Here is a 26,686-nt window from a genome sequence, read left to right on the forward strand (position 1 = left end):
TTTATCTAAAGAGTGTAAAGCTGTGTAAAGCTGTAAAGCTGGAGACAGGAAGGGCTAAACTGTTAATTAATATATATTTATTAAAATGGGAATAGGTTGCTAAAGTTTCTCTGACCTTTGAGAAACTAGGTGCTTGCAATGATATCAATGGATGGCACCATGTACATTATCTCACAAAAGTGAGTACACCCCTCACATTTTTGTAAATATTTTATTATATCTTTTCATGTGACAACACTGAAGAAATTACACTTTGCTACAATGTAAAGTAGTGAGTATACAGCTTGTATAACAGTGTCAATTTGCTGTCCCCTCAAAATAACTCAACAGACAGCCATTAATGTCTAAACAGCTGGCAACAAAAGTGAGTACACCCCTAAGTGAAACTGTACAAATTGGGCCCAAACTGTCAATAATTTATGTGGTCACCATTATTTTACAGCACTGCCTTAACCCTCTTGGGCATGCAGGTCACCTGAGCTTCACAGGTTGCCACTGGAATCCTCTTCCATGCCACCGTGATGACATCACGGAGCTGGTGGATGTTAGAGACCTTGCACTCCTCCATCCTTCGTTTGAGGATGCCCCACTGATGCTCAATATGGTTTAGATCTGGAGACATGCTTGGCCAGTCCATCACCTTAACCCTCAGCCTCTTTAGCAAGGCAGTGGTCATCTTGGAGGTGCGTTTGGGGTTGTTATCATGTTGGAATACTGTCCTGCAGCCCAGTCTCCAAAGGGAGGGGATCATGTTCTGCTTCAGTATGTCACAGTACATGTTGGCATTCATGGGTCCTTCAATGAACTGTAGCTGTCAGGGAAGGTTCCATCCGCTGGTGACACTGCCTGATATTTGGTGTGCAATAATGTGGTTCACCAGCAGGTGTCTCCAGGCAGTCTGGAACTGCCAGGGGAGCTTTTCCCTGTTGATAGTAGTATGTCATCTTTGGGCCGCAGTACTGGCGCCCACCAGCGGATGGATCCTGGCAGTGTGGAGCAGTCAGCACCTCTTGCAATCAAGTGTCACTTGAGACCAATTACAGGCATATAAATACCCGGCAAACACTCCCATGTATGCCTTGGTATTGTCCTTGTGATCTGATCCTGAACCTGAATCTGTTCCTGTGCCCTGAACCTGTGACCTCTGTTTCTGATCCTGTTTCCCTGTCCTGGTCCCTATCCTGTCCCACCTGTTAGCATCATCCCTGCGCTGCAGTCTGACCGTCCATCCTCTCCCTGTCCTGTGTTCCTTACCCCATCTGCTGATCTCCTCGTGTATGACCTTGGCCTGGCTTGCGTCTGTGATTCTGGAACTGCCCTTTGTTTATCTGCTGATCCTCTGTGCATGATCCTAGCCTGGCTATCATTTATGATCCTGGTATTTCCCATTTATTCTACATATCTGTCTGTTGTTATTTGGGGGGTCTCTATCTGTTGGTTGGTTTATTGCCTAGAGGCGATTCAGTTCGCATTGTGCGCTATACAAGTATTTCATTCATTCATTCATTCATTCATTCATTGCACTGTGTGGTTGTATTTATATTATTCACTTCCCTAAATAAATCTTCATATTTCACTTATACACGTTTGGGTTTCCTCTGTTGCAGTCCACATAGTTCTGGTCTTATCTGGTAAGTGACAGTAGCTCCCCATTGCCGGCAGCACTTATGCAGCCCCAGACCATGACACCACCATGCTTGACTGTAGGCAAGACACACTTGTCTTTGTACTTCTCTCCTACTCTGGTTGCTGCCACACACACTTGACACCATCTGAACCAAATTTATTTTGGTCTCATCAGACCACAGGACATGGTTCCAGTAATCCATGTCCTTAGTCTGCTTGCCTTCAGCAAACTATTTGCGGGCTTTTTTGTGCATCATCTTTAGAAGAGGCTTCCTTCTGGGATGACAGCCATGCAGACCAATTTGATGCAGTGTGAGGCATATGGTCTGAGCACTGACAGGCTGCCCCCCCACCCCTTCAACCTCTGCAGCAATGCTGGCAGCACTCATACGTCTATTTCCCAAAGACAACATCTGGATATGGCACTGAGCACATGCACTCAACTAATTTGGTCGACCATGGCGAGGCCTGTTCTGAGCGGAACCTGTTCTGTTAAACCGTTGTATGGTCTTGGCCACCGTGCTGCAGCTCAGTTTCAAGGTCTTGGCAAGCTTCTTATGGCCTAAGCCATCTTTATGTATATATATTATATATATTGTATATATATTTGACATTAATGGCTGTGTGTTGAGTTATTTTGAGGGGACAGCAAATTTACACTGTTATACAAGCTGTACACTCACTACTTTACATTGTAGCAAAGTGTCATTTCTTCAGTTTTGTCAAGACATGAAAAGATATAATAAAATATTTACAAAAATGTGAGGGGTGTACTCAATTTTGTGAGATACTGTAGCTTGTAATGCTAGGTATTAAGAAGGTTACGATGGGTGGAGATAGCTCTAAAGAATAAGCAGACCTTGCATTTTGCTACTAGGCCCCCTTTAAATGGTAAGTTCTTTATACATATCATTTACAGTCACTGTGTAGGCTCTTGGAAATACAGAAGTCTCCCTTACCTGTTCAGAGGTTGCCAGCCCTGGTATCACCTCCAGAAGCGCTCAAAAAAAATTCAGGTTCAGTCTAGAGTTGTCTTTTGACGTTTTACTGCAGATCTTAAACATAGGCAGGAAGAAGGAATGAGGGTGCAGGATACATGCAGGTCTTGGAAGAGAGATTCGTAAAACAAAGTCCTGTTTCAGCAGTATTAGGCCCAGCAGTAGCAGCTTCAAAGTAATGCTGGAAGTATAGGAGACAATCGGGTAACCTGAGACTCTATATGAGCAATTGTAGTTCTTGCAGGAACCTCTGGTGTCTACCCCTCAAAGCATTTGCACACCTGGAGCTATAGTAGAAAGGTCTTACTTACAATGTCCAGAGGCAGCCCCCAACCAGCTCCCCTGCAAAACCCTTCATTTTCACCCAGCAAGTTTCTCACCAGCAAGTCTAGCTTCTTTCAGGCCCTATGCCATAATGCATGCTGAAGTCTAGCAGTAGTGGCTCCTATGTATCACACTCAGACTGCCTCCCAGGGAGAGACCCCAAGAGAGGGACCTCTGACGGCCTACCTGAGTTTTGTTGCTGACCATGTCCATCCCTTTATGGCTACAGTGTACTTTTGTGATGGCTACTTCTAACATGTCACAAAGCTCAAATCATCTCAAATTGGTTCCTTAACCACTTGCCGACCGCCGCACGATGATATACGTCGACAGAATGGCACGGGCAGGCATATGGGCGTACCTGTACATCCCTGCCTTCCCGCGGGTGGGGGGCCCGATCGGGCCCCCCCGGTGCCTGCGGCGGTCGGTATCCGTTCAGAAGCGATCCGGGATGAGGGGGCGGCCATTCGTTCATGGCCACCCCCTCGCGATGGCTCCTGACGAATGGAAATGCTGTGTGACATCACTTCCTCTCCTGTAATGTAAACACAGGCAGAGGAAGTGATGTAATCTCTCCTCGTGTCGGTCTTTTTCGTCCCGGCACCGAGGAGAGAGGATCGGTGAGTTGCACCAACACACCACACGTACAGTAGAACACGCCAGGCACACTTTTCACCCCCCTTCACCCCCCGATCACCCCCCCAATCACCCCTGCACCCCCAGTCACAGTGACACCAATAGCATTTTTTTTTTTTTTTTATTTTTTTTTGCATTGGTGTCATTTGTGACTGTAATAACTGTTAGGGCAGTTAGGGTTAGCCCCCTTTAGCTCTAGGGTACCCCCCTAAACCCCCCAATAAAGGTTTAACCCCGTGATCACCCCCCGTCGCCAGTGTCACTAATAAGCGATTGTTTTTCTGATCGCTGTATTAGTGTCACAGGTGACGCTAGTTAGGCAGGTAAGTATTTAGGTTCGCCGCAGCTTTTTATAGCGTCAGGGACCCCCATATACTACCGCATAAAGCCCCCTGATTGCCCCCTAGTTAACCCTTTCACCAGTGATCACCATATAACTGTTACAGGTGACGCTGGTTGGTTAGTTATTTTTGTTTTGTTTCAGGGCACCCGCCATTTATTACCTAATAAAGGTTTAACCCCCTGATCACCCGGCGGGTGATATAAGTTTGAGGGTCAGATAAGGTCTGCGTCGCCCCAGCGTCAGGTTAGTGCCAGTACCGCTAACACCCACGCACAAAGCATACACCTCCCTTAGTAATATAGTATCTGATCAGATCTATATTAGCGTTGCCAGCATTTTAGGTTTCCCAAAACGCATTGTTAGCGGGATCAGCCCAGATACCTGCTAGCACCTGTCCTCCGCCAAGCCCAGCCCAGCCCACCCAAGTGCAGTATCGATCGATCACTGTCACTTACAAAACACAACACACATAACTGCAGCGTTCGCAGAGTCAGGCTTGATCCCTGCGATCGCTAACAGTTTTTTTTGTAGCGTTTTGAAACAGTCGCTGACAGGCTAGGTGTTTTTTTACCTGTGAGTCTCACTAGTGTACCCCTAAATTTAGAGCCCAAAATGGCAAAGCGAAGGTACACTAGTGAAGAGGCCTACACGTTTCTGAGCATGACAGATAGTGAAGAGGACGTCACTCATCTGTCAGATTCAGGCTCAGAATACGATCCTGTAGAGGACAGCGGCTCCATGACAGATAGCTCTGACGACGGAGATGAGGTCCCTGTTAAGGACAGGTGTGCCCGATCCCGAATGTATTCTGTTGTTCAGGTGCAGGAACCGCAGGTCACTCGTATGGAGCAGAGACGTACTAGAGCCGCTCATCCTTCTGGTGAACTGGCAAGCACCAGCGGCCTAGTACACTCTGGACGTACATCCAGCACTGCAGTAACACGTGGTGACGTGGCGAGTCCCATAAGTGCAGTTCAAGCTGGCGAGGTGGCAAGCACAAGTAGTATCCCGCTGCCACCAAGAAGAAGACAAAGACAGGCCCGTCGTACCCATAGTGCCCTTCCTGCAGAATTCGCCAATCCTAATTGGGTGCCCACCACTTCTGCAGAACCCGTACTTCCCCCATTCACTGGCCAACCTGGCATTAACGTGGAAACAGTTGATTTTACGACACTTGACTTTTACTCACTGTTTTTCACCGAAGATCTCTATAGATCTATTGTGGACCAAACCAATTTGTACGCTGGTCAACACATCGCCACTATTCCCCAGTCCGCCCTTGCCAGACAATGGAAACCAGTTACGGTTTCCGAATTTAAAATCTTTCTGGGCCTCTCCCTCAACATGGGCATAACCAAAAAGAGTGAGTGGCGGTCATATTGGTCCACTGACCCAATTCACCATATGCGCGTGTTCTCTGCTTCCATGTCCAGGGCACGATACGAGCTGATTTTGCGGTTCATGCACTTCAGCGACAATGAACTCTGTCGTCCTCGTGGAGACCCTGAATACGATCGGCTCTACAAAATTCGGCCCCTCATAAACCACTTTAACCAACGTTTTGCAAACTTGTTTACTCCCCATCAAGTTGTCTGCGTTGATGAGTCCCTGATTAAGTATTCTGGTCGCTTGTTATTCAAACAATACGTCCCCAACAAGCGTTCCAGATACGGGGTCAAGATGTATAAGCTCTGTGACAGGGCCACAGGCTATACACGTAGTTTCATGGTTTATGAGGGTAAAGATAGTCACGTAGAGCCGGAGAACTGCCCTGACTACATAGGAAGCGCTGGCAAGATAGTGTGGGACATGGTGTCACCCTTATTCGGAAAGGGGTACCACTTGTACGTGGACAATTATTACACAAGCGTGCCACTGTTTAGTCACTTGTTTGATCAGCAGATTGGAGCATGTGGCACCGTGCGACCTAATCGCCGGGGCTTTCCCCAGCGGCTTGTAGAGTCCTGTCTTAGGCTGGGGGAGAGAGCCTGCTTGCGCAGTAATAATTTGCTCGCTATGAAGTGGAGGGATAATAAGAATGTTTTCGTTCTTACCTCCCTTCATGCAGACACGACGGTCCAAATTCCTACGGCGACTGGTATTGTGGAGAAAACCCTCTGTGTCCACAAATATAACCTTAATATGGGAGGGGTGGACCTCAATGACCAGTTGTTGGTGCCGTATCTAGTTGCCCGTAAGGCCAGACGCTGGTACAAAAAAGTGTCTGTTTATTTATTCCAATTGGCTATACTGAATGCTTATATACTACACAAAGCTTCAGGACGGACTGGATCCTTCCTTAAATTCCAGGAGGATATAGTCAGAGCCCTTCTGTATCCAGGCGGTGCTCCACCTCACGTTCCCCAACCAGATGCAGTAAGCCGGCTGCATGAGAGGCATTATCCTTATGTCATCCCGAGTACCCCTACCCAACGAGCCCCCCAAAGAAAATGTCGTGTCTTCAGAAAGCGCGGATATAGGCGTGACTCCCGTTATTGTTGTCCCCGCTGTCCTGACAATCCTGGTCTTTGCATTGGTGAATGTTTTGAACGCTACCATGAACTAGTTGAGTTTTAGAGTAGGGTACAGCATTGCACAGGCTAGGCACACGTTCACAGGGTCTCCCAAGATGCCATCGCATTTTGAGAGACCCAAACCGCTGGAACCGTTACAACAGAAGTGTTAAAGTTACATAAAAAAGTGTTAAAAAAAAAAAATATATATAAAATAAAAAAAACAAAAATAGTTGTCGTTTTATTGTTCTCTCTCTCTCTATTCTCTCTCTATTGTTCTGCTCCTTTGTACTGTATTCTATTCTGCAATGTTTTATTGTTAACCATTTTTTGTTTTCAGGTACGCCATTCAGCTGTAGCGTGGATTTATTTATCTTGACAGCAACAGCGTTTGCTCCCACGATACGTAAAGCCGCGACTCCATCGCTGTCGGAGGTGATTTCACCACCACAGTTAAAAAAGAGCATATATGCCGAAGCATGGGGGCATACGGGGTGGAGGAGCGATCTGCTCCTACCTTTTGGGGGAGGATGCCCCCATGCTTCGGCATATATATATTTTAGGCACAGATTGTGTTAAATGTGTTATTTTTTGCTATTTTTTTTGTATTTGCTTTGCAGGTATGGTACGTCTTACTGTTATACTGTAATGTTACTTTGTTTTATTGTTAACCATCATTTGCTTAGCAGGTACGCCATTCAGTTGCAGCGTGGATTTATTTATCTTGACAGCAACAGCGTTTGCTCCCACGATACATAAAGCCGCGACTCCAGCACTGTCGGGGGTGATTTCACCACCACAGTTAAAAAAGAGCATATATGCCGAAGCATGGGGGCATACGGGGTGGAGGAGCGATCTGCTCCTACCTTTTGCGGGAGGATGCCCCCATGCTTCGGCATATATAAATGGTGCATGTATGCCCACCATTAGAAGTGGGTGGATGAAGGGAGGCATCTAATGGTGGGCATACCCACCGATCAATATTTTTTTTTCGTTCAGCCCACAGGCTGCATGAAAAAAAAATTACAATATATGCCCAACCAGTTCCAGCAACATTCTGGTATGTTGCTGGACTTTGAGTGCTTATACCAGAATGATGCCTGCAGGTTTAGGTATCATCTTGGTATCATTCTTTTCAGCCAGCGGTCGGCTTTTATGTAAAAGCAATCCTAGCGGCTAATTAGCCTCTAGACTACTTTTACAAGCAGTGGGAGGGAATGTCCCCCCCCCCCACCATCTTCAATGGTTTTCTCAGGCTCTCCTGTCCCAACAGGGAACCTGAGAATGCAGCCGGTGGTTCCGCCAGCTGACCATAGAGCTGATCAGAGACCAGAATGGCTCCAATTATCTCTATGGCCTAAGACACCGGAAGCTACGAGCATTTCATGACTTAGATTTTGCGGGATGTAAACAGCGCCATTGGGAAATTGGGAAAGCATTTTATCACACCGATCTTGGTGTGGTCAGATGCTTTGAGGACAGAGGAGAGATCTAGGGTCTGATAGACCCTAATTTTTTCAAAAAAAGAGTACCTGTCACTACCTATTGCAATCATAGGGGATATTTACATTCCCTGAGATAACAATAAAAATCATAAAAATATATATATAAATGAAAGGAACAGTTTAAAAATAAAATAAAAAAGCAAAATAAATAATAATAAAAAAAAAACACCCCTGTCCCCCCCTGCTAAGGCGCAACGTCGAACGCAAGCATTGGTCTGGTGTCATATGTAAACAGCAATTGCACCATGCATGTGAGGTATCACCACGAAGGTCAGATCGAGGGTACTAACTTTAGCAGTAGACCTCCTCCGTAAATCTAAAGTGGTCACCTGTAAAGGCATTTAAAGGCTTTTAAAAATGTACGTAGTTTGTCGCCGCTGCACGTTTCTGCGCAATTTTAAAGCATGTCGTGTTTGGTATCCATGTACTCGGCCTAAGATCATATTTTTTATTTCATCAAACATTTGGGCAATATAGTGATTTTTAGTGCATTAAAATAAAAAAAAGTGTGTTTTCCCCCCAAAAAATTGCGTTTGAAAAATCGCTGCGCAAATACCGTGTGAAAAAAAAATGAAACACCCACCATTTTAATTGGTAGGGCTTTTGCTTTAAAAAAACACTTCATGTTTGGGGGTTCAAAGTAATTTTCTTGCAAAAAAAAATATTTTTTCATGTAAACAAAAAGTGTCAGAAAGGGCTTTTTCTTCAAGTGGTTAGAAGAGTGGGTGATGTGTGACATAAGCTTCTAAATGTTGTGCATAAAATGCCAGGACAGTTCAAAACCTCCCCAAATGACCCCATTTTAGAAAGTAGATACCCCAAGCTATTTGCTGAGAGGCATGTCGAGTCCATGGAATATTTTATATTTTGACAAAAGTTGTGGAAAAAAGACATTATTATTATTTTTTTTTTTTTTTTTTTGCACAAAGTTGTCATTAAATGATATATTGCTCAAACATGCCATGGTTATATGTAAAATTACACCCCAAAATACATTCTGTTGCTTCTCCTGAGTACAGGGATACCACAAGTGTGAGACCTTTTGGGAGCCTAACCGCGTACGGTACCCCAAAATCCAAGCACCACCTTCAGGATTTCTAAGGGTGTAAATTTTTGATTTCATTCCTCACTGCCTATCACAGTTTCGGAGGCCATGGAATTCCCAGATAGCACAAAATCCCCCCAAGTGACCCCATTTTGGAAAGGAGACACCCCAAGCTATTTGCCGAGAGGTATGGTGAGTATTTTGCAGACCTTCATTTTTGTCACAAAGTTTTGAAAATTGAAAAAAAGAAAAAAAATATACATTATTTATTTTTTTCTTCATTTTCAAAAACAAATGAGAGCTTCAAAATACTCACCATGCCTCTCGACAAATAGCTTGGGGTGTCTACTTTCCAAATTGGGGTCATTTTGGCGGGTTTTGTGCTATTTTGGCATTTTATGGCCTTCAAAACTGTGATAGGTGTGAAATCAAAAATTTACACCCTTAGAAATCCTGAAGGCGGTTCTTGGCTTTCAGGGCCCCGTACGCAGCTAGGCTCCCAAAAAATCCCACACATGTGGTATCCCCGTACTCAGGAGAAGCAGCAGAATTTATTTTGGGGTGTCATTTCACATATGCCCATGGCATGCATGAGCAATATATCATTTAGTGACAACTTTGTGAAAAAAAAAAAAAAAAAAAAAGTTTGTAATTTTCCCGCAACTTTCGGCAAAATATAAAATATTCCATGGACTCAACATGCCTCTCAGAAAATAGCTTGGGGTGTCTACTTTCTAAAATGGGGTCATTTGTGGGGGTTTTGTGCCATCTTGGCATTTTATGGCCTTCAAAACTGTAACAAGTAGTGAGGAGTAAACTCAAAAATGTACGCCCTTAGAAAGCCTGAAGGCGGTTCTTGGCTTTCGGGGCCCCGTACGCAGCTAGGCTCCCAAAAAATCCCACACATGTGGTATCCCTGTACTCAGGAGAAGCAGCAGAATTTATTTTGGGGTGTAATTTCACATATGCCCATAGCATGTGTGAGCAATATATCATTTAGTGACAACTTTGTGAAAAATTTGTAAAGTTTGTAATTTTCCCGCAACTTGTGGCAAAATATAAAATATTCCATGGACTCAACATGCCTCTCAGCAAATAGCTTGGGGTGTCTACTTTCTAAAATGGGGTCATTTGTGGGGGTTTTGTGCCATCTTGGCATTTTATGGCATTCAAAACTGTGATAGGTAGTGAGGAGTAAAATGACATATGTATGCCCTTAGAAATCCTGAAGGCGGTGCTTGGCTTTCGGGGCCCTGTACGCGGCTAGGCTTCCAAAAAGTCGACCACATGTGGAATCCCCGTACTCAGGAGAAGCAGCAGAATGTATTTTGGGGTACAATTCCACATATAACCATGGCATGTGTGAGCAATATATCATTTAGTGACAACTTTGTGTAAAAAAAAAAAATAAAAAAATTTTTTTGTCATTATTCAATCGCTTGCGGCAAAAAAATAAAATATTCAATGGGCTCAACATGCCTCTTATCAATTTCCTTAGGGTGTCTACTTTCCAAAATGGGGTCATTTGGGGGGGTTTTGTACTGCCCTGCCATTTTAGCACCTCAAGAAATGAAACTAAAAGCTGCGTAAATTCCAGAAAATGTACCTTAGTTTGTAGATGTGACAACTTTTGCGCAAACCAATAAATATGCAGTTATTGACTTTTTTTTTTACCAAAGACATGTGGCTGAATACATTTTGGCCTAAATGTATGACTAAAATTGAGTTTATTGGATTTTTCTAATAACAAAAAGTAGAAAATATAATTTTTTTCAAAATTTGCGGTCTTTTTACATTTATATCGCAAAAAATAAAAATCGCAGAGTCAGTCAAATACCTTTAAAAGAAAGCTCTATTTGTGGGAAAAAAAGGACGCAAATTTCGTTTGGGTACAACATTGCATGACCGCGCAATTACCAGTTAAAGCAGCGCAGTGCCAAATTGTAAAAAGACCTCTGGTCATTTACCAGCAAAATGGTCCGGTCTGAAAGTGGTTAAGCATGACAATGAGTTCACTGTACACCGAGGGACTCCACAGTCACCAGATCTCAATCCAATAAAGCACCTTTGAGATGTGGTGGAATGGGAGATTCACATCATGGATGTGTAGCCAACACATCTGCAGCAACTGCGTGATTCTATCATGTCAATATGGACCAAAATCTCTGAGGAATGTTTCCAACACCTTGTTGAATCTATAGCACAAAGAATTAAGGCAGTTCTGAAGGCAATAGGGAGTCCAACCTGGTACTAGCAAGGTGTCCCTAATAAAGTGACTGGTGTGTCTATATTTAATGCTTAATACTACCCAGTCTATATGACTCCAAAAACATGTTTAAAAAAAAGTAATCATAACTCTGTAGTACCTGTGTCTCAAAAACTGTGTCAAAAAAGTAGAGGTGGCTTTGTGGACAGTGACCAATGAGACCTGGAAGGATTCTAAATTGGCTGACAGTCAAGAATTTAATCACTCAAACTGGATTGAAGATATAGTTTTTTTATATAAGGCAACCATTCGAAAACATGCTTTATTTTTGCAACCCATCCCAGAGACTATATGGAAATAGATTCATACTTTAGGATAGTGGCATATGGATTGGATATTCTAATATACAGTACTGTATATAAAATATGTGAATGTTGTTTATTAGGTACATCATATCTAAAGTAATTATTTCACTTTGGCTTTAATTAACTTGCTAATGAAGAATTTTATGTCAGTACTTTGTATTTTGGTACCTAATATGCTTTTTTGGCAGAATATCAGTCATATTTTACAGGAAAAAGCAGAATTAACAGTTGTGACATTATGAAACGGACATTATGTTTCACCTTGCATGCGTTTAGTTGCTGAGAACTAAGGTGGAATCCAGTCCGGGTTTTACCAGCCACCTTGGCAGGGTTGGTTCCAGACCAGATTTGCAGTCCACTTGTGTCCACTAGGGATGAGCTTCGTGTTCGAGTCGAACGTACGTTCGACTCGAACATTGGTCGTTCGTGCGTTCGGCGAATTCCGAACGTTTTGGCCGTTCGCGTCAAAATTCGAGTGACGCGCGCGCGGACCACAATGCACTGCGTTGGCGCAGTGCATTGCTGTCCGATGATTGGCCAAGCATGCACTGTGACCCCGCATGCTTGGCCAATCGCAGCGCCGGCAGCGAGGAGAGCCATGATTGGCCACAGGCATCCTGCCTGTGGCCAATCATAGCTCAGACTGTGTAGTGCACGCCCCACACTATATAAGGCCGCCTTTAAGGCGGCCTCCTGTAGTGTGTTACTTTGCATCTGAAGCAGTGGGTGTTCTGTGTACCTTCAACACAGTACACACCAATCGTTTTTGGCTGATTTCCTATCTTGCTGCTGTGTAGTGGTTGTTGTCTGTGCCCTGACTGCAGTATACACTACTATATTCACCTCACCTATATAGCTAGTGATCTAGCTTTAACCACTTAACAACTGCCCATTGCCGATTAACGGCTTCAGGGCGGTTGTTTAACTCAGAGAGGCCGTTAATTAACGGCCTCCCAGAATTCTGCTCTCGCGTGCCCCGAGGTGTGCGCACTCGAGATCCGCTCATAGCGGCCGTTTACCACGTGATTGCTCCGTCAAATGACGGAGTGATCACTTGGAAATAAACCGGCGTCATGTTATGACGCCTGTTCCTCCCTCCCCTTTCTGTACCGATCGGTACAGCGGAGGGGAAAGAGATCGGTGTCAGCAGCGATGTGGGCTGCATCTGCAGTGCCCACATCGCTCCTCACCGAATTTAACCCCTCAATTCCCTGCCAATACTCTGCAATACCAGTGCATACTCTGCAGTACCCTGCCATTACTCTGCAGTACCCCGCCATTACTCTGCAGTACCCCGTCATTACTCTGCAGTACCCCGCCATTACTCTGCAGTGCAGTACCCTGCCATTACTCTGCAGTACCCCGCCATTACTCTGCAGTACCCCGCCATTACTCTACAGTGCAGTACCCCGCCATTACTCTGCAGTACCCCGCCATTACTCTGCAGTGCAGTACCCCGCCATTACTCTGCAGTGCAGTACCCTGCCATTACTCTGCAGTACCCCGCCATTACTCTGCAGTACCCCGCCATTACTCTGCAGTGCAGTACCCCGCCATTACTCTGCAGTGCAGTACCCCGCCATTACTCTGCAGTGCAGTACCCTGCCATTACTCTGCAGTGCAGTACCCTGCCATTACTCTGCAGTACCCTGCCATTACTCTTCAGTACCCCCCATTACTCTGCAGTAACCCCCATTACTCTGCAGTACCCCCCAATACTCTGCAGTACCCTGCCATTACTCTGCAGTACCCCGCCATTACTCTGCAGTACCCCCCATTACTCTGCAGTAACCCCCATTACTCTGCAGTACCCCCCAATACTCTGCAGTACCCCCCATTACTCTGCAGTACCCCCCAATACTCTGCAGTACCCTGCCATTACTCTGCAGTACCCCGCCATTACTCTGCAGTACCCCCCAATACTCTGCAGTACCCGCCATTACTCTGCAGTACCCCCAATACTCTGCAGTACCCTGCTATTACTCTGTAGTACCCCGCCAATACCCCGCCAATACTCTGTAATACCCTGCCATAAATTGCCATACCCAGCCATACTCAGAGATACCCAGCCATACTCGGTGATACCCTGAAGTACCCAGCCATAGACGCCCCCCACCCCTCACTGCCCTCTGGTGCTTCTACCAACTCGCCAGTACGATCAAAGCCAGAATCTTTTTTTTAATTTTTTATTTCAGGCTTCCCAGCCTAGAGGTGAGATGTGGGGTCATATTGACCCCCCAGATTTCACTGTAAAGAGGACCTGTCATCCCATATTCCTATTACAAGGGATGTTTACATTTCTTGTAATAGGAATAAAAGTGATCAAAAATATATTTTTGGGAAAAAAAAATGTCAAACTAAAATAAAGTAAAATGAACAATAAAAAAATAAAATAAAAATTAAAGCGCCCATGTCCCCATGTGCTCGCATGTGCCACACATGTGAGGTATCGCCGAGAATGTTAGAGCGAGAGCAATAATTCTAGTCCTAGACCTCCTCTGCAACTCAAAACATGTAACCAGTAAAAAAATATTTAAAGCGTCGCCTATGGGGATTTTTTAAGTAGCGACGTTTGGCGCCATTCCACGGGCATGTGCAATTTTGAAGAGTGACATGTTTGATATCTATTTACTCAGCATAACTTCATCTTTCACTTTATGCAAACATTGGGCTAACAAGTGGTTAATAATAGAGCTAGTCTGCGTGCTCTGTACCCAGTACATACCGCTATAATATAGGGCAGGCCCCTACTTTCAAACATCCAACTTACAAACATCTCCTACTTGCAAACGCAAGGAGACAGCAGCAAGTGAGATGAAAAAAGATGGACGACAAAACAAAATTATACAGGGGTGATAACCCTTCCCTATGTTTTCCAAAAAGCTTAAAGATATTTTTTTTGACTGGAGCTACACTTTAAAAATGTACCGGTTGAAAATGACAAACAGATTCAACTTAACACAACAAACCTACACAGTCCCTGTCTTGTTTGCACCGCCTGTATACTGCTGTTCTGAGTATATAGGGCCTGGGGGCCACACGCATTTCCTTTTTTTAATATGGGTACGGGGTTCCCCTTAATATGTGTACAAGACCCAAATAGGCTGGTAATGGGCAGGGAGGGCTACCCATGCCATTTTTCTGAATGATTTTCAACCATATTGCAGGAACCAGATATAACATTAAAACCGCAATGCAGTTTTAAATGGTGTTATTTCCGTTTAATGTCATTTTGTGCAGGGACTGTTCTAAACACGGGAAACACGTGGCACTTCACAGGCATACTATAGACACCCCCCAGGCACCATATTTAAAGGAATATTTCACTTTTTTTTTTTCACTTTAATCGTCATTAAAATCACTGCTCCCGCCAAAACGGTAGTTTTTAAAACTTTTTTTTGCAGTGACCCATGTCCCCTGAGGCAGGAGGCAGGTCGCCAAACCCTTTTTAGCACACTATCTTGCATATTAGCCGTTAAAATTAGCACTTTCCAATTCGAACGTTCGAGTCCCATAGACTTCAATGGGGTTCTAACGTTCGTACCGAACGCGGGGGTCGTTCGCAAGTTCTGGTGCGAACCGAACCGGGGGGTGTTCGGCTCATCCCTAGTGTCCACCAACAGGTGGTATAAATAAAGCAGGACTGGAGCAAAGAGTTGCTCTTGGCCTGGGACTCAGGAAGCAAAAACCTGAGAGAGCGGCTTATGTGAAGTTTGTAAAGCGAAAAGGTTTGCATTATCTTTGTTTTGTGGGTGACTGGGAGAAGCCCTTCACCTGATTTAGGAACCTGCAATGTTCAGTTAGACCCTTTTCATACTGGGCAGGTGAGCTTGCGGGACGGGAAAAAAAGTCCTGCAAGAAGCGTCTTTGGGGCGATGCGGGAGCAGTGTATACACCGCTCCTAAACCGCCCCTGCCATTGAAATTAATGGGCAGTGCGCTTTGGCAGCAGCACTTTTTGGGAGCTTTTAACACATTGTTAACCCCTTATTTGGGGTTAAAAGCACCCTGCTCCCACCCGCACAGCGCTTTACTGCTAGAGCAGGGTGGTCTTCAGTGTGAAAGGGGTCTTAGTGCCTTTAAATAAAGCTGGCTGCAAGTCAGATTTTAAGAAAACCTGCTGTTTGGACTACCCTTTTTCCCAGGGAAGGTGATCCCCTTTGTGCTAACCCCTGACACAGTATATATAAAATTATATATATATTCTAACATAGGTCAAACTCTTTTTTTAGACTGAGACTAAGCCTGTACAAATGATGCAGCAGGAAGCACGACTTGGTTTTCGATCCTTGAAGGAGTTAAATTTGACAATCCTGGAAATTCCGTTTGCAGGGAAGCAAATGACTATGCTTATATTACTGCCAAAAACAACTGAAGATGAAAATACTGGACTAGAGAAGGTAATATCACTGGCTTATTCATTTTGATTGATTTAGTTATCTGACCAGATTACCCAGAGGTTACATACATGTGCCCAACAGACTGCTTACTGTACAATTGAAGTGGGCATAAATAACAAATGTATTTTGTATTTTTCTCTACTGTATATCCTGCTATAAGTCTAGATATTGCATACAGTATGTACCAGTGGCGGCTGAGTGGGGCAGCAAACAAACCTGCCCCCCTCACTCGTCGGTCATGTCTCCTCTCGGCCAATCGGTCTCAGGACCCACTTCCTGATTGGCCAGGAGGGGAAGCAGGAATACATTAGCAAATATTAATTTGTTAATGTCACACAAGTGAGTGGGCTCAGGGAGCAGTGATCTGCACCCCTAGCCCACCATTTTTGTAGCCAATTAGAGCCTCAGGCTCTAATCATGTGCTTAAAAAAAACACCAATGAAATCCATGCATCGGGCACCCTGCATGGAGATTGGGGGCGGGGCGCATGGATTAGAGGGGTGGTATCCCTATGCCCCTTATGAGTGGCCGCCACTGGTATGTACATTAAATAATTCATACATTCCTCCACTCAGAATCGCTCCACTCAGTCATGCTATGGACATTTAAAGTGATACCCTTTCCTAATGATAATGCAGCTGTCACATGACCCAGATCTTTCCCAGCCTGGCTGCAGGGAAACATAAGCAGGAGGAGCATCTTTTCCTCTGCTATTGGTCACATAAAAAAAAAAAAAATAGCCTTTGGGCAACAGAGTAAAAATAAAAATAAACTGTTTTAAATTGGCATACAAATATATATTTGAAATCAAGTCTTTTTTATTTTGTGGAAATAACATGGTGTGGGTAGATTTCTGACAGTCACAGGCTGTGTCATGGCCCTTTAGCCTGTGTCTTAGAATAAGAGGGAGGTGAAGCCTTCCTTAATCTACATGTAATATCCCCACCCCCATAGTGTTTAGCTGGTTAGTTCAGATACCCAGATGCTGGAGATTATCCAGATCTTTCGGATGTTTCGCAACCTTTGGATTTGCACGACTGCTCTCAACAGGCCTCCAAACGAAGTGTCACCATAAAAAAAAAACCTGCGCCAAATCATGTGATATGGTTTCAACAAAAATTTATTAGAGCCGAATGCTCAAGCGCACATAAAATGGCTCCACCGAGTCACAGGAAAAATGTACAAGTGCCGTTTAAAAACAAACAAAAATGCTAGCAAAAATAAAAAAAACTCCTCAACATGACTTTGTACCCCTGATGATGTCAGACCTTTGACAAAACGATCGTCGGGTAGCCACGCTCACACCCATTGCGCATATGCGATCGCAATACAAACTCATGTTGAGGAGTTTTTTTATTTTTGTTTATTTTTGCTAGCATTTCTGTTTGTTTTTAAAAGGCACTTGTACATTTTTCCTGTGACTCGGTGAAGTTGTTTTATGTGCGCTTGAGCATTCGGCTCTAATAAATTTTTGTTGAAACTATATCACACGATATTTTTTTTTTTTTTATGGTGACACAGAATACAAAAACAAATTTTCTAGTTGCTGAGTGATTATGAACAGCATTGTAATGCAGCAATTATTGATAATTTTTTATGACGTGGGTTTAGTGACACTTTAAAGAGGAAGTAAACCCTGATGGGTTTACTTCCTCTTTCATCTTTCTTTCTTTCATTCCTCTTTCATTCCCTGCAAAGGCAAAGCATAATGGACTACTATGCATCGCATAGTAGCCCATCATGTGTCACTTACCTGACACAGGAGCCAGCGATGTTACCGCTGTCCCCTGTAGTTCGGTGCATCCATCTTTTCGGTGGGGTCTCGCAGCTCCGCCGCTGTCATTCGGCGGAGCGTGATGACGTCACTCCCGCGCATGCGCTCGGGAGCCGTCACGCGCGGCAGCTCCGTTCTTGGAAATGCCGCGCTCAGTGCGCCTGCGCGCCGCTGTCTACGGCGCATGCGCCGTAGACAGCGGTGCCTGTCTTCAGGCAAATATCTCCTAAACCGTATAGGTTTAGGAGATATTTCTTGGACTTACAGGTAAGCCTTAATCTAGGCTTACCTGTAGGTCAAAGTGGTTTGTAAGGGTTTACAATCACTTTAAGTATTTTTCATATGCATAACAATCAGTAAATGAGCTTTGAAATTAGCTCTTGCTGACCTCTGTAGCTGCAAGCATGGTGGAGTAATTCATGCTCGGGATTCACAGCAGAAGCACTAAAGTCCTTCAAGTTCTTCTACCAGCAGCTCCGCTAATTTTGCCCTCTCAGCAGTGAGTTGGCAGCCTTCTATCCTTCTAATTTCTAATGTAGTCATTTAGCAGATGCACTGGAAAGAAGGGGGGCATTGTAAACTAAGCTAGGGAGGGAATACAGAATAACTGTAATTACTTCAGTGTTTCTATCAACTTGAGGATACGCTTCTTTACAGTGTCTGCAGCTAAAAACTTGTTGGGAATATGTAAAAATATATATGTAGCAGTACCTTTGTAAGGGCTGCTAAGTGTTGTGGCCCACCTGTCACCCTGCCCTAATTTCAGTTACTAAGCCAAGTCACCCATCTTCAGGCCCTGCCAGCCCTCCTGGCTGCAGCTGCCCTTCTCCACTGCCCATGATACCACAGTCCACACCACTGGCTCTGCACCCATCCCAGACTGCATGTTCCCAGTCCTCTCAGGCATGCCTCCCCAGTCCTCCTGACTGTCCATGTCAATTGCCAGCCCTCTCCTGGCTGCGACCAGTTGTTCCTCTCTTTGGAGAATTACCCAGCAATGCTCTTTCCTGTTGTCCTCTTTGCTCCTCCTGTCCAGTACACCTTCACGACTTCTCCAAAGGGCTCTGTCTGCACCTGGGCCCAGGCCCAAGGTCACCCCCATCCAGACTGGGTAGCACCCTCAAAGGCCCAGACGGTCTAGCATTCCATCTCCAAGCTCTGAACAACTCCAACCCCCCCCCCCCCCCCCCCCAGCTGGGCTGACCCTGGGTATTTAACTACTTCAGTACAGGACATTTATACACCCTTCCTGCCCAGACCAATTTTCAGCTTTGAGTGCTCTCACACTTTGAATGCCAATTACTCAGTCATACAACACTGCACGCAAACAAAATTTTTATCATTTGTTCTTTTGGTGGCATTTGATCACCACTGGGTTTTTTATTTTTTGCAATATAAGTGAAAAAAGAGCGAATATTGTGAAAAAAAAACCCCACTTTTGTTTAGTTTCTATGATATAATTTAGCAAATAAGTAATTTTTGTTCAAAAATTTGGACCAAAAGTTATACTGCTACATATCTTTTGTAAAAATAACCCAAATCAGTGTGTATTATTTGGTCTGTGTGAAAGTTCTAGAGTCTACAAGCTGTGGTGCAAATCATTGAAAATTGATCACATCTAATGTACTGATGGCCCATCTCATTTCTTGAGGCTCTGAAATGTCAGGACAGTACAAATACCCCCAATTGACCCCTTTTTGAAAAGTAGACAGTCCATTATATTTAGTAAGAGGCATGGTGAGTTTTTTGAAGTTGTAATTTTTTCCCAAAATTCTTGGGAAAATTAAGATTTTTTTTTTCACAAAATTGTCATAAGTTATTTCTCACACACAGCATATGCATACTTCCAATTGCAACCCAAATTACATTCTGCTACTCCTCCCGAGTATGGCGATACCACATGTGTGTGACTTTTGCATAGCTTGGCAACACAGAAAGGTCCAACATGTAGGGAGCGCCATCAGGGGATTCAGGAGCATAAATTACATCTCTAATTTCCTAATGAACGATTACATTTTTGAAGGCCCTGGTACTTGGGTACTCAGATGGGCTGTGACAGGTACTCAGATGGGCAGCGGCAAGTACACAGGTACTTTGATGACTGGTGACAGGTATTTTAATGGCTGGTGACAGGTACTTTGGCTGATGACAGGTAGAGCCAATTTCATTATAGACAAAGAAAAAGAAATACCTCACTACCTAATAAAAAAGAAATACATAAAATAAATGAAAAATAATATGTGAATAGCTGCAGCTCAAAAATGTGAGATATACACAAATACAGCAAATGAGAAAAAAAGCTGCAATTTCATTGGCTCTTTACCACGAATGGGGTGGAGCTGTGTCATGGTGACAAGCCTCGTCCCCGATCAGTGCTCTGCGCGCTCCGTAGGGGCCCGCATGAGTGCCATGCACATGGACAGTGCATGTAGCCGCCTGTGATTAGACGCATCCGGTGGTAAAGAGACATTTTTTTTTTTTTATTGGCTCTTTACACTGATCTGGGATTGGTTGTGTCCAAGGAACATGCCTCATCCCCAATTGCCACGCAGCAGGACTGGCAAGAAGCCAAGGATGGGAGATCCCTTCTGTGGATGTCATATGACTAAGGCCCGGCATTGAAGTGGTTAAGGAGGTCTGCCCCTGGCAAATGCAGGTTGGGGATTGGTCAGGGCTCCTTAGAACATCCCAGGCAGCTCTACCTCGCCTCTACTCCTCTCTTTCCAGAAAGCTTCAGAAAGAAGAGGGAGGTCTTAGTGATGCTGTCTGTGAGTCACTAACCTGAGCCACTCCCATCCCAGACCAAAACAAACAGGCCTGCCTAAATTTATCTAAGCTACAAAAAAAACTACTCTAGCACCTACCTACCTAGAGGCTGATATAGATATGTGTGTGTGTATGTATATGTACAGTCTCACAAAAGTGAGTACACCCCTCACATTTTTGTAAATACTTTATTCTATCTTTTCAATGGAACCTGTCCTGTTAAACCGCTGTATGGTCTTGGCCACCGTCCTGCAGCACAGTTTCAGGGTCTTGGCAAACATCTTATAGCCTAGGTCATCTTTATGTAGAGCAACCATTCTTTTTTTCAGATCCTCAGAGAGTTCTTTGCCATGAGGTGCCATTTAGAACTTTCAGTGATCAGTATGAGAGAGTGAGAGCGATAACACCAAATTTAACACACCTGCTTCCCATTCACACCTGAGACCTTGTAACACTAATTAGTGACATAACACCGGGGAGGGAAAATGGCTAATTGGGCCAATTTGGACATTTTCATTTAGGGGTGTACTCACTTTTGTTGCCAAGTGGTTTAGACATTAACCGGTTCCCGACCGGTGCACGCCGATATATGTCGGCAGATTGGCACGGGCAGGCAAATGGGCGTACCTGTACGTCCCTTTAAATTTGCCGCCCTGCCATCGCGAGCGCGCCGCCGGTGGCGAGCTCACGTGCCGTTCGGACCCCGTGAGTCCGGTCGTGGGTCCCGTGGACTCCATCGCTGCAGGCATACCCGTGATCGTCTCACGGGGCGGCTGAATGGAGAAATGGAGCAGAGATCAGTGTTCACTAAATGAAAGCCCATCCCCCCACAGTTAGTAACACACCCCTAGGAACACTCAACCCCTACACTGCCACCCACTGGTTAATCCCTTCACTGCCAGTGTCATTTACACAGGAATGCATTTATATAGCAGTGATTGCTGTATAAATGACAATGGTCCCAAAAATGTGTCAAAAATGTCCGATGTGTCCTCCATAATGTTGCAGTCACAATAAAAATCGCTGATCGCCGCCATTACTAGTAAAAAAAAAATTATTAATAAAAATGCCATAAAACTATTCCCTATTTTGTAAACGTTATAACCAACCAATAATCGCTTATTGCGGGTTTTTTTTTGTTTTTTTTTTTTTTTTTTTTTTTTACCAAAAATATGTAGAAGAATACGTTTAGGCCTAAACTGAGGGGAAAAAAAAATGTTATATATTTTTTTTTCAAAATTGTCACTCTATTTTTGTTTATAGCGCAAAAAATAAAAACTGCAGGGGTGATAAAATACCACCAAAAGAAAGCTCTATTTGTGGGAAAAAAAGTACGTAAATTTTGTTTGGGAGCCACGTCGCACGACCACGCAATTGTCAGTTAAAGCGACGCAGTGCCGAATCGCAAAAAGTGGTCTGGTCTTTGACCAGCAAAATAGTCCGGGGCTGAAGTGGTTAATGGCTGTGTGATGCGTTATTTTGAGGGGACAGCAAATTTACATTGTTATACAAGTTGTACACTCACTACTTTACATTATAGCAACGTGTCATTTCTTCAGTGTTCTCACATGAAAAGATATAATAAAATATTTACAAAAATGTGAGGTGCATACACACTTTTGTGAGTTACTGTATATGTATGTTTCACATATTCACATTAATTTATAAGGGCTCTTGCACATGGCTGTATCTGGCCATATGGTGTTATATATGGTGAATTTACCTACCAGGGAGCCCAATGGTGCTGCTCATCTGCAACAATAGTCAATGGCTGTACACGGCTTTATGCATGTATAATCAAGTATCTGTGTTAATGCATATATACGGTCATACAGCCCTGGATTAAATAGGGTTTATGGGTCTTTTATGTTATATGCAAATGGTAGCTACAGTGTGTGCCTTGTGGAAACAGTCACTGGCTTCTGAGCCTGCTTGGTATAGTGATATGACATGTGCAATGGCACATTGAATGTCATGTGCATTCGAAGGCTATTCTAGCATGCTTTCAAATTATTCAGTTGTAAGTTGTTGCAAACAAATGTAGTATTTGACAACCACTTATTAGAACTTAGAATCTGCATATGTTGTTATTATATTTAATATTCCATCACACCCATATTTGCCCTCCATCACACCCATGTACTGCAGCTCTCTAGCACACATACATCTCCTATTGTATGCACGTGCTCCAGCATTGGCTCCACATCATTGCCCTTGACTAGCTTCCTCACAACAGTTTACCATGCCTGTTGGCACTGTTCACCAGGGCACATGTGACATTTGGGTTGATTTACTAAAACTGGAGAGTGCAAAATCTGCATAGAAACAAATCCGTTTCTATTACTAGCTTTTTCAATTAAGCTTTAACAAAAAATCTGGAAGCTGATTGATTTTTCTGCACAGCTGCACCAGAATTTGCACTCTTCAGTTTTAGTAAATCAACCCCATAGTGACAATGCATGAGCAGGACAGTTGTCATCACATAACAGGAATTGTCTAAACTTTCATAGCATGATTTTAAGGGAACATCTATGTTGCCAATCTTGAAGACTAGATTTGGAGAAATAATATATTTTAAAAATGTTTTATATGATTTAATACTGTAACATATTTCTTTAATTGCTGTTCTAGCTGGTAAAGGAGCTCACATGTGAGAACTATAACACTTGGACCAATCCCAGCATGATGGCCAACAGCAAAGTAAAGTTGTCTTTGCCTAAATTCAAGATTGAAAGTTGTTATAACCTGAACGACACACTGAATAGCCTGGGGATTAAGAATGCTTTCAACGATGAGGCGGCTGATTTTTCTGGCATGTCAGACAGTAAAGGATTATCAGTATCTCAGGCAATATTTAAAGCAACAATCGAAATAGATGAGCAGGGCTCTGAAACCCCAGATGTGACAAAAGAGAGATACCTGATGCCCAAAACAGAATGCATCGCCAACAGTCCTTTCATTTTTATCGTAAAACACAACAAAACTCAAAGTATCCTTCTTTGTGGCAGGTATTGTGGCCCTAGCTCAGATTTCACATCCCCTTAAATTCATTCTACCCAATGTTTTTTTTTTTAAAGCAGACATCTACCAAATGTATTTTCTCATTATAGATGGAGTGGGGCATAGTTTGATAATCCACTGTGTCTTTCAAACTCTGGTAGGCCATACTTGGCTTTTCAGCTGAGGATGCAGTGCGGTTTCCTAGGATGAAAGGGGTGGGGACATAGCAATCCATTTTGTGTGGTGTTCTGCTTTAATGTATTACCTTCCAATTACTAAACTGTGGTTTTACTAAAGCCACAAAAAGCCATTTTGTATACAATATTAAAATTGTAAATTAGTGCAGAACTAATTCTTCTACAAACATTAAACCCAAAGAAATTGACACGCCTAGGTTTGTGTTTATATGATAAATAATTTTGTAATTTAACTTGGTATTTTTAAATAAATTGGCATATATAATCGTTTGTGTGCATTTTTATAGATAGTTAAATATGATAAATGCTGTTTAAAATGAATGAGTACAATGGAACGGAAGAGAAATGTACCTTCTGAGAGATCCTACTATAAATATGCATGCTGGGATGCCTTTGCATTTTTATGGCTACTGAATAAAGTGGAGAAGAGCATAAAGACACCAGCTTTATGGTAAAACAATGAAAACTTGTTAGAATTAATCCATAGTGGCTATCACTAATTCCTTCAAGTTTGATCAATGCTTGAAGCCATTTTCTTATCTGAATCACCACCTAATCTGATTGATCAGCTTAATCAGAGGATGGTCACCTTTTGTCTGTGGTTGCCAACCTTGGGGTGACTTGCTTTGCTATGCATTTTGATGTGTTCGGCAGAAATTTTGAAGGAGCCAATTCAACACACTTAAATGAATGCAGTTTCCAATTAAATACTCAAATACAGCAGAAACTTTAGTAAATATCTCTGACAACACTGTTTTAAGTAAGCATGTGTAACCCTCTTTTGGCCTCTCCTAAGTAGGACTACAGCCATCGGTAAACAAGAGAATGGAACCTTCAATAAGTAGAAAAAAATATAGGATAATAATAAAGTTGGCAGTGCCTCCACCCCAGACAGGGCCTCTGTAAACAGTAATTGACAGAAGAGGAACTACTGCACTCAGCGTATAACATTAAGATGTACACCAGTATGGAAAAAAACAAGATTTATATAATAAAATATGAATGATTGTACATACATTCAGGGTACTAACAGGTATTATAAGCCCAACAAGAGTCTTGGTGGAATTGTGCATATACTGTATATCCCAATATAAATAGTCAGGGCTTTTTTTCAGACGGAATGCGGCACAGTGATCATGATGTAGCTTCTGTTTTGGTGTCAGAGACCTGAAAACAAGATTTGTGATAAAGAGGAGATCCCCCAGCCATTGTCCAACTAGCCTGGAATGCAGCTTCTCACAGGGAGAAACTGTAGCGTGGTACTAGAACTCACAGTCCATATATCCACTCTGCATCTTATTTCCTAGTAGCTTCTAATTTGTCATGCAAATGGACGTATACCAAGTGGCCGTAGGATGCCTAACCTGGCTCTAGCCTATGCTGGTTTATGACCCCCTGAGTAAAAACTAATAATATAATTCCTACCAGAAGGGGACAGGGTTAACTAAAATAAAAAGATTTACATATAAACTTTATAAACCTGTTTGCTTACTAACATGCAACAAAGCTACCACCACACATGCATATAGACTTAGTTATAGTACATGTAAGATAATAACAAGGAGGCAGACATGGTTCTGTCCTAGTAGTTAGCTGTATATAGGTAAACCCAAAAGTTATAGGCAACAATAATAAACACTTGCTTAATACCGCCTGCTTCTGGTCTATAGATACAATTGAAGTTACAAAAGTCTAAAGATAGCAGGGATAGAAGGGTAGATCCCAGATACAGAGATTGCAGAGGTTCCAACAATCAGCAGTGTGAAAGCAAATTATTAAAGGGGGACAAATACGAACATCTGTTTTGAAGAGAGATATTGATGCCTGTAAGTAGAAATTCTACTGTACAACAAACATCGCACTTTGACCTTGATTAAAATTATTGTGTTGTATTTACCTTGTAAATGTGATTTTAGTAAAATACCCCTATTCTTAGGTTTTCATGGCATGAGCGTTCATAATATACCATGTTATTTTCAAACAATACATTTTTATTTTTTTTAAACTACAGCATTGTTATATACAGTATATGCTATAAGCTAAATTAACTTCCTACACGGCTTAAGCTTAGTTAAACACCAGGTAGCCGTTTGTTATTGCGATTTGCATCGTTGGGACCTTGACCAATTCTGTCTTTTTGACCTTCTGCCTCAGAACTGTTAGGTGATCTATGGCCATAATGCAGTATTTCAGTGAAAGAAGAGCATAAACTGCCTTTTTACCACTATTCAGAAAAAATTAAACATATGGGAATGTTCTTTATGGTATTTTTTAAATTTTTGGGGAAACCTAAAGCTTGGTACACGCTACTAGTTTTTTTTTTTTTTTTTTCATTCAACCCAGCAGGGCTGTATGAAAAAAAAAAACCTGACAGCTCAAGAGGAGCCGATGTACTAACTATGCGATGTTAGTACACCGATCTTCCCTGCAATTGTTTTCTGACAGGAGGATGGTCCCCTGCCAGAACACTCCGGTCAGCCCACTCAGCCATTGGAGAGGACTGAACGGGAGCCGATCGGCAGACCTTTTTCAGTCATGCCCCTGTTGGACAGGCTGCAGTGCACATGGCATAAATGTCTGCCCAACATGTGTACTAGGCTTTACTCTTGTAGAAAAGTGCATCTCTTAGATAATGTATTTTTTCAAAACAATGTGACCATGTATTTTACAGCTTTGTAAACAAGGAGCTATAATAATAATTAAGAGAAAAAATTAAACAGCTGGATAGAGAAATCAAGGGTATAATACAATTTTAGAAAAAAATATTTTTATTATCAAAAATTTTGCAACACTTAGTTTATGGGCAAAGCTACAGTGCTCTTTTGCTGTGCACTACAGTCAATCTAACATATTGAACATGTTTAAAGGATAATAGAGCAAAGGGATGACCTCACCATTGTGCTGCTGATCTTTCATTGCCCTGTCACAGGTTGTGGTGAGTACAAGACTTGGTTACATTGCTTAATGCTCAACTCTGGTAAACTAGAAG

At 43.0% G+C, this 26,686-nt stretch overlaps 1 protein-coding gene across 1 annotated transcript in view; it reads left to right on the forward strand.

The window, feature by feature from the left end:
* Positions 1–23,965, forward strand: part of LOC143996806 (serpin B5-like) — an 87,057-nt gene extending 63,092 nt beyond the window's left edge. The window contains exons 6-7 of the mRNA XM_077492082.1: positions 15,793–15,960; positions 23,132–23,965. Of these exons, the coding sequence (XP_077348208.1) occupies positions 15,793–15,960; positions 23,132–23,545 (582 nt within the window). The 3' untranslated portion in view covers positions 23,546–23,965. The remainder of the gene's footprint in view (positions 1–15,792; positions 15,961–23,131) is intronic.
* Positions 23,966–26,686: the final 2,721 nt, after the last annotated feature.

The sequence above is a fragment of the Lithobates pipiens genome, unplaced genomic scaffold (assembly GCF_037356315.1).
Source record: "Lithobates pipiens isolate NorthernLeopardFrog02 unplaced genomic scaffold, aLitPip1_a1.2 Scaffold_19, whole genome shotgun sequence".
Lineage (NCBI taxonomy): Eukaryota > Metazoa > Chordata > Amphibia > Anura > Ranidae > Lithobates > Lithobates pipiens.